The sequence below is a fragment of the Passer domesticus genome, chromosome 2 (assembly GCF_036417665.1).
Source record: "Passer domesticus isolate bPasDom1 chromosome 2, bPasDom1.hap1, whole genome shotgun sequence".
Lineage (NCBI taxonomy): Eukaryota > Metazoa > Chordata > Aves > Passeriformes > Passeridae > Passer > Passer domesticus.
The window spans coordinates 92,142,273-92,150,419 of NC_087475.1; the positions used below are offsets into that span (position 1 = coordinate 92,142,273).

The window sequence follows — 8,147 nt, forward strand, 5'->3', positions numbered from 1 at the left end:
TCCTTTCTCTCCCTCACCCCCGCCTTTTTAAACTCACCTCGTTTTCCGCGGTTTCATCCGCTCTGGCCGTTTTATCGGCCCATTCAATTCAAGCCCTGCAGGCCATTCTTTCTCTACCGGCATAGACCGGCGGCGGGGTTTGGCGACTGTCCCTTTTCTATCCTTCCTCTCCTTTTTCGTTTTTCCAAGGCGGGCGGGCTTGGGTCGTCACTTAACAACAGCATGGGTGCAAAAGTCTCGACGACCCAAAAGAGGCTTGTTAGAAAGGTTCAGGGGGTTTTAGTTGTGGGGGGTTTTGATAGTGTTCACAAAAAGGATATTAAAATGTTGGTTGCTTGGCTCCTCTCCCAATTCCCTACCACAGACCCCGAGCAGATTCTTAACCATACGTTCTGGTCCCATGTCGTTTTAAAAGCTAACAGTATGTGCCGCTCGGGGGACTCTAAGATGTTAAAAATCGCGTATCTAAGCTCAACTATTCGGGACCTTTTACGATCTAAGAGGCAATTGGGAGAGCAGCCAACCTCACCTGAGTTCGTCCCCAGTTCGGTTGCGTGTTCTTCCCCTACCCCTTTTCCCTCTACCTCTACCCCAAGATCTGGGATCCTGAAGAGAGCAGCCCGCGATGGCAGCGCGCAGGAATTATACCATCCTCCTGGCTCTCTTCAGGGTGTCCCTTCCCTCCGCCCGAGGAGTCCTGGCCAGACTCTTCGGGATTCTCCCTGTCCCCCCTTTTCCCCAGTTAGGTGTTTAAAAAGTTCGAAATCTGTTCGTTTTTATCCTCCTCCTTCCCCTACCCCTTTGGGAGATTCACCATCACAAGATGGCGCGGATGAATCCCAAAGTGGCGGAGACCTCATGGGTTTTCCCGCCGAAACGCCTCCTTCTTCCCGAAATCCCTTTCGTTCCCCGCGAAACCCTTTCCGTTTCCCTGACCCCTCCTCTTCCTCAGTTCCCTCCGCTCCGCCCTTGCCTCCGCCCCTCCCTCTGCGCGGCGCTCCGCCCCCAGCTCCACCTTTCGAAGCCTCCGCCTCTGAGGCGGGGACAACGCCATCGGTCCCCGCCCCCGTCACCGGCTCCTCCTCTTCCGCCCCGGGCCCTGGTTCCCACGCTCCCTCTTCCGGTTCCCACGCTCCATCGGGTGCTGGGGGGGGGGCTGGGGCCTGGAACCAGGGGCCGCTGCTTAACCTTTCCGCGGCTCCGGTTTCTTACATCCCGGGGAGGGAAGGGAGGACCCAGGCCCAGTGGATCCCCTTTTCAAATCAAACCATCAAAGAGTTATGTAAGGCCCAGAAGGATTACTCCAGGGAAAGTGAGTTTTTCCGGGGAATCCTGAGGGCCATACTAACAGATGCCATCGTCATTCCTGCCGATCTCCGGCGGATCTTTTCGTGCTTGCTTAGCCCCTCAGAGTTCCGTCTCTGGGAGGCAAATTGGAAACGAGAGATAGGCAAGATTTTGCCTCAATTATGGCAAGATGCAAGCTCCGCCAGGGACACGGAGGGAGGAATGATTTCTACAGACCATCTTTGTGGCATCGGGGACTGGGCAGACGGGAACTACCAGGCTTGGTATATCCCTGCAGAGGCACTTAAGGCAACAACATCTGCAGCATTGAAAGCGTTCACTGCCCTTAGACCTCCTACTGCTCCCCTCATTTCATATACTAAAATCATACAAGAAGATAACGAACCGTTTCTTCTTTTTACTGAGCGGTTAAGGAAAGCGGTAGAAATGCAGGTGCGGGATGAGGCGACCCGGGAGGAAATCCTGACAGAGATGGCAGCCACCAATGCAAATCCTGCGTGCAAGGCTGCCATCCTCAGCCTCCCCTTTGACCCTCCACCGGACCTGACCCAAATGCTGCAAGTTTGCGAAAGGAAGGTGTCTGTCCTCCCCGAAAGTACTCCCAGAGGACAGCGCCCAACTCAGCGGAGAGTCGCCGTAGCAGAATCTACCACGGCAGAGGACAATAATCCAGCACCGCATCGGACGCCCCGTCCCATCCGAAGACCACCTCCCGGCGCCGATGCTCCGTGCCACTTATGCCAAAAGACTGGGCATTGGATGCCTGACTGCCCGTTGAGGAAAGAGTTTTATAACTTTAAGTTCCATCAGAAACCTCAACGGGCAGATCAGCACTCAAAAAACTAACTCAAGAGCGCGAGGCCTCCCCGCGCAAAGATAAAAGTAGGGCGGAGAACTTTCCATCTCGCGGGGGGGGAGGAGGAGGGGAACAGCCGGAAGCGGTTCCCCAGGTTAATCCGCCTACGTTGTCATATCCACAGGACTCGACTACCTCATATCCAATACTGACTACCACTTCTAATATCTCTCCGTACAGGCTCCAGCTCATCGAGCCCTTACACCTGACAGACACCAGTTTCCGGGAAGTCTCCGTCTCGCCAGACGCACAAGGTACTTGGTGGCGGGTCAAATGTAAGTATGTCGTTGTCGGAGACACAAAATACACCCCACCACACATCAACATCTTGCCAGGGGTGGTGTCCACACATATACACCTATTCTCTGTCGTCCTGCATTGCACACAGCCACCCATCTTTCTGCCCAAGGGCCAGGTGATTGCGCAAGCGATCCCTGTCCCAGAAATCTGTCATTCCACCACTGACACAGAAGTAACACCTACCGTGGCTTGGTCTCAATTTGTCACCGGGGACAAGCCACGGCTCACCTGCCACATACAGAAGGATGGGGAGGCCACCACATTACATGGACTCTTGGACACCGGGGCAGATGTGACGATCATTCCCGCAAGGGAATGGCCGGCACATTGGGAGCTGCAAAACGTGGCTGGAAAAATCCAGGGTGTCGGGGGGGTCCAATTGGCAAAGCAGTCTCGGAGTTTCGTTCAAATTATGGGGCCAGACGGGCAATTGGCCTCTGTTCGCCCGTTTGTTTTAAATTATTCGGAACCCCTGTGGGGAAGAGACCTCCTTGCCCAATGGGGAGCCAAAATTGACCTACCATCGGCTCCTCCGGTTTTTCGGGCAGCGGTCACTGAGGGGCGCCCTACCCAGAAACTTAATTGGAAATCAGATGTCCCTGTCTGGGTAGAGCAGTGGCCGCTTTCTAAACAAAAACTTAAGGCGCTCCAGGAGCTCGTGGATGAGCAGTTACAGAAGGGTCATCTGGTGGAGTCCACGTCACCGTGGAACTCCCCAGTCTTTGTCATCAAAAAACCCAATAAGAACAAGTGGCGGCTCCTCCACGACCTCCGCAAAATTAATGACATCATTGAAGATATGGGGTCTCTTCAACCAGGGATGCCGTCCCCGGCGATGCTCCCTCAAAACCATCAATTGGCTGTCATCGATATAAAAGATTGCTTTTTCCAAATTCCCCTCCATCCGGATGATGCCCCACGTTTCGCCTTCTCGGTTCCCACCATCAACCGAGAAGCCCCAAGGAGGAGGTATCATTGGACAGTATTACCACAAGGCATGAAGAACTCGCCGGTAATCTGCCAATGGTACGTGTCCTCCTTGCTGTCCCCGGTGCGTGCTGCAATGCCGGAAGTCACAATCCAACATTACATGGACGACATCTTAGTTTGCGCTCCGACAGACGACATGCTTACACATGCGCTTGACCTGACAATCAATTCATTGATTGCTGCAGGGTTCGAGCTGCAACAGGACAAGATTCAGCGGATGCCGCCCTGGAGATACCTGGGCCTTGAAATTGGCCGCCGTACTATTGTACCTCAAAAAATATCAATTCGGCCAAACATTCGGACACTCGCTGATGTCCAGCAACTGTGTGGGGCTTTAAATTGGGTGAGACCTTGGCTGGGTGTTTCCACCGAGGACCTGGCCCCCCTTTTCAATTTATTGAAAGGGGGAGAGGAGCTTAGTTCTCCGAGGTCTCTCACCCCAGAGGCACAGGCAGCATTAGAAAAGATCCAGACGTCCATTTCCAGTCGGCAGGCTCATCGATACCGTCCCGAGCTGCCATTCAAATTTATCATCCTGGGAAGATTGCCACACCTCCACGGGGTGATTTTTCAATGGGACTCTAACATCAAACGGGACCAAGGGGCGAAGGATCCACTCTTGATCATAGAGTGGGTTTTCCTAAGCCACCACAGGTCCAAAAGAATGACCAAGCCACAGGAGCTGGTGGCAGAACTCATCCGCAAAGCACGCCTGCGGATCCGGGAGTTAGCAGGTGTGGATTTTAACTGCATTCACGTTCCGATCCAACTCAGCTCAGGTAATTTTACTAAGGCAATGTTAGAACACCTTCTGCAGGAAAATGAAGCATTACAGTTTGCACTCGACAGCTTCTCCGGCCAAATTTCTATCCACAAACCATCACACAAATTCTTTAATTCGGACATTCAATTCCATCTTTCGATAAAATCCATTCAGAGTCGAACTCCCCTCGAAGCCCTGACAGTTTTCACAGACGCGTCCGGAGCATCCCACAAGTCAGTAATGACTTGGAAGGATCCTCAGACTCAGCAGTGGGAGGCTGATGTTAAAGTAGTTCTGGGGTCTCCCCAGATCGCTGAGTTGGACGCTGTCGTCCGGGCTTTTGAGAAGTTCGCTGAGCCTTTTAATTTGGTAACTGATTCGGCTTATGTAGCCGGAGTTGTTTCTCGAGCTGAGGGTGCAATCTTGCAGGAGGTCTCCAACAATGCCTTGTTTCTTTTGCTCTCGAAATTAATTCGACTAGTCTCCCACCGAGAGCAACCATACTACGTGATGCACGTCAGGTCCCACACCGAGCTACCGGGGTTCATCATGGAGGGAAACAGGAGAGCTGATGCTCTTGCTGCTCCTGCCCAGGTGGCCCCCCTCCCGTGCGTGTTCGAGCAGGCCAAGCTCAGCCACCAGCTCTTCCATCAGAATGCTCCTGGCCTTGTTAGACAGTTTAAGATCTCTCGGGAACAGGCCAGAGCAATTGTGGCAACATGTCCCCAGTGCCAAGCCTTCCAACTTCCATCCATTCCATCAGGCACCAACCCCCGAGGTCTATCAAGTTGTGAGGTGTGGCAGATGGATGTCACTCATGTCCCGGAATTCGGACGTCTTTCTTACGTACATGTGTCTATCGACACCTTTTCTAATGCAGTCTATGCCTCTGCCCACGCAGGGGAGAAGGCCAATGACGTTAAAAAACATCTATTGCTGGCCTTCTCTGTGTTGGGCATCCCAAAGTGCATAAAAACAGACAATGGCCCGGCGTACAAGTCCAGGGAGTTGCGAAGCTTCCTGCAGCAATGGGGAATAGAGCATAAGACCGGCATCCCCTATTCCCCGACAGGCCAAGCCATGGTGGAGAGAGCCCATCAGAGCCTGAAAAACACCCTACACCATCAGCATTCGGCAATGAAGATGGACTCCCCGCAGACCCGCCTTGCTCGAGCCTTATATACCATCAATTTCCTAAATTGCTCATTTGATAATTTAAACCCACCTGTCGTGCGTCATTTTGGCGAAAACAAAAGTCTGAAACCGGAGACAAAGCCACCAGTCTTGATAAAGGACCCGGAAACATGGAAAACGGAGGGGCCGTTTGACCTGGTGACCTGGGGGAGGGGATATGCTTGCGTATCCACCCCCTCAGGTCCCAAATGGGTTCCTTCAAAGTGGGTCAGGCCCTTCCTGCCCAAAAAGCAGGTGTCTGTAGGTACGGTTCCCCAGGTTCAAGAGTCCTGCTGGAGGCGTAGGCGGAAACCCTTTGAGGGAGACTTAGATGTCCTGGGGTCAGAATTTTGATTTCTTTCATTTATATGTTTTATTGTTTTAGAACCCACGCCATGGCAGCCCCGCTGGAGACCGTACGACTCACGGCCTTCGTCATCACCTTCTCACTCCTTGTGTTGCCATCTATGCCGTGGGTCGTTCCCCAGCCAAGAAAGAACGTTTGGAGAACTCTCGCCGACGCCCTCGGTCAAGACAGTCTTTGCCTCACCACCGCATCAGCAGCAGACCCCTTGTCCACCTGCCTTGTGGGGATCCCGTCTCCTCCAGATGAGTTGCCCCCATCCATCCGTGATTCTCTAGAGCCTTTCTTTGAAAATAAAATCAACCGCCCCTCTGACCCTAACCCTAATGTTGTCTGGAGGAGATTTGCCAACAGACTAAATCAGTCCAAAACCGAACCCCTAGAATTAAAATTGCTCGGGTCCTCCGCATTTCATTTTTGCATTCAGTTCTTCCCTTACTCCGACCTAGACACTTCCCTACAAATTGCAAATATCACCGCAAATGTCTCACTTTGCCCTTCCCTGTCACAGATTACAACCTCGATTACCCAGGACTTTAAACCTCGCTCTCTACCCAACGGTTATTTTTTCATTTGTGGGGACCGAGCTTGGCAAGGCATCCCCTCTCGCCTTCTCGGAGGCCCATGTACTATCGGCCGGCTGTCGCTGTTTACACCCAGCACAAGTCAAATTGTTAATTGGCAGAAGATAGAAGTCGCACCAAATTCGAATCGGACAAGACGAGATTTAACTAATTTGGACAGTTTGTGCGACGAAGAGATTTTCCATTGGAGTAAGCCAGAGGAGGTGGCATGGATCACCTTCCTCCCCTGGGTGGCAGTCGCTCAATCATTAGGCGAATTGGGCCACCTCGAGTGCTGGGTGGCGAAACAAGCAAATCTTACATCAGCCGCGCTAAGTGACCTTCTACAAGACGAGGAAATCACAAGGCAGGCCACTTTGCAGAACAGGGCAGCAATAGATTTTCTATTGCTGCTCCATGACCATCGCTGCCAGGACTTTGAGGGGCTCTGCTGCTTGAATTTGACTTCTAAGGCCGAGGACGTCCGTCTCGCCATTGATCAGATGCGAGAGATGATCAGCAAAATCAAGGAAGACTCCGCGGACTGGCTGGGGAACTTGTTCTCAGGATGGGGACTGTCAGGGTGGCTTGGGTCGGTGTTAAAAACTATTATTTTAGTTGTGTTTGTTGTTTTACTGGTTCTTATCGTTATTTCAATTTTATGGACAATTCTTAAGAGACTCATGATTAAGTTGACTGCCCCAGCGGTCGTAAACCATGTGATGGAGCTTCAGCCATCAGAAGGAGAAGAAGATCTACGGTACGAGGACTTTGGTTACGACTGCTGGGAAGAAGATGTTTAGTTCCGTTTATTTTTCTTTATTTTTAAACAAAAAAGGGGGAGATGTGGGATCGCGCTGGCCCGCTCCCCCCTGTCTTTATGTTTGGTCCGGTCCCAGGACAACAGTTACCTGTCAATCTCCCTCACTCCTCCTTCGCTCCTCCCCAGTTTGGTTAGGTTCCTCCCCGAGTCCCTGTCCGTCATCCAGCACACTCTTCCCACCTTCTAGAAGTTTCTCTGAGTTCTGCGGGGTGATTGGACGAGGGGCCGGGGACACTCCCCTGAGTTACTCTGGTTGGTTGTTAGGTTTGTCTGTTAATATCTTGTTACTCCCCCCCTACCCCCTGATTGGTTGCTTTGTATCCCTTATAACCTGCTGTCGGGCACATTTCTCGGTCTTTCGGCGGTCCTCCCTTGGGAATTAAACCGAACTTTGGCACCCCGAAGGAACGCCTCCTGTCATTCCTGCGGACTGCAGTCTTCGTCGTTCTCCGGGATCCTCCGTCACTCCGGGCCTCCACGCCCTAGGCGCACCCCAATCCTCGGGAGGATACAGGGGGCGTCATTGTGCTGCCAGTGACGCTGGCCTCGGCCAGCCGGGTTTTCTGTCGAGGCTGACGCACTGCTGCAAAAACATTCTGAAAAGATGCCAAAACATTAGAAAACCAGCCTGAACTGATCAAAACATTCAAAAAACTTGGCAAAACATCATAAAAACAAATCAAAACCAACCGAAACATTCCAAAAACCAGCCAAAATATTCCGAAATCTGGCCAAAACATCATAAAAACAAATCAAAACCAACCAAAACATTCCAAAAACCCGACAAAATAGTTTAGAACCCGCCAATACTGATCAAAACATTCTGAAAAGATGCCAAAATACTATCAAACCAGTAAGAAGTGATCGAAACATTCAATAACTTGCCAAAACATAATCAAAACAAATGAAAGCAAACCAAAACATTCCAAATACCTGCCAAAATATTTTAAAACCCGCCAAAAGGAATCCAAACATTCCAACACCTTCCAAGACAATAAAAGCAACAC

The 8,147-nt window shown here is 51.6% G+C and overlaps 2 protein-coding genes across 3 annotated transcripts; both read left to right on the forward strand.

Annotated features, from left to right (window-relative positions):
* The first annotated feature begins 423 nt into the window (after positions 1-423).
* Positions 424-5,759, forward strand: LOC135295140 (uncharacterized). The gene is made up of 2 exons (XM_064411237.1): positions 424-2,036; positions 2,135-5,759. Exons 1-2 carry the CDS (start codon positions 424-426, stop codon positions 5,742-5,744), a joined length of 5,223 nt encoding a protein of 1,740 aa, XP_064267307.1. The 3' UTR covers positions 5,745-5,759.
* LOC135294539 (uncharacterized) lies at positions 2,254-7,544 on the forward strand. 2 transcript variants are annotated; one of them, XM_064409922.1, is made up of 2 exons: positions 2,254-2,439; positions 5,776-7,544. In XM_064409922.1, the coding sequence occupies exon 2, from the start codon at positions 5,786-5,788 to the stop codon at positions 7,118-7,120; it is 1,335 nt and encodes a 444-aa protein (XP_064265992.1). In that variant the 5' UTR covers positions 2,254-2,439; positions 5,776-5,785; the 3' UTR covers positions 7,121-7,544. The 2 variants fall into 2 exon arrangements, with proteins under 2 accessions (XP_064265992.1, XP_064265993.1); XM_064409923.1 differs by having other exon boundaries at positions 2,254-2,418.
* The last annotated feature ends 603 nt before the right edge of the window (positions 7,545-8,147 follow it).

What these genes read in the sequence shown, in the direction of transcription:
- LOC135295140 (XM_064411237.1), top strand. Translation starts at nt 424, where the DNA reads ATGTGCCGCTCGGGGGACTCTAAGATGTTAAAAATCGCGTATCTAAGC. An exon ending in CCTCCCGGCGCCGATGCTCC is followed by an intron (nt 2,037 to 2,134) that starts GTGCCACTTATG and finishes CTCAACGGGCAG; the next exon opens with ATCAGCACTCAAAAAACTAA.
- LOC135294539 (XM_064409922.1), top strand. Translation starts at nt 5,786, where the DNA reads ATGGCAGCCCCGCTGGAGACCGTACGACTCACGGCCTTCGTCATCACC.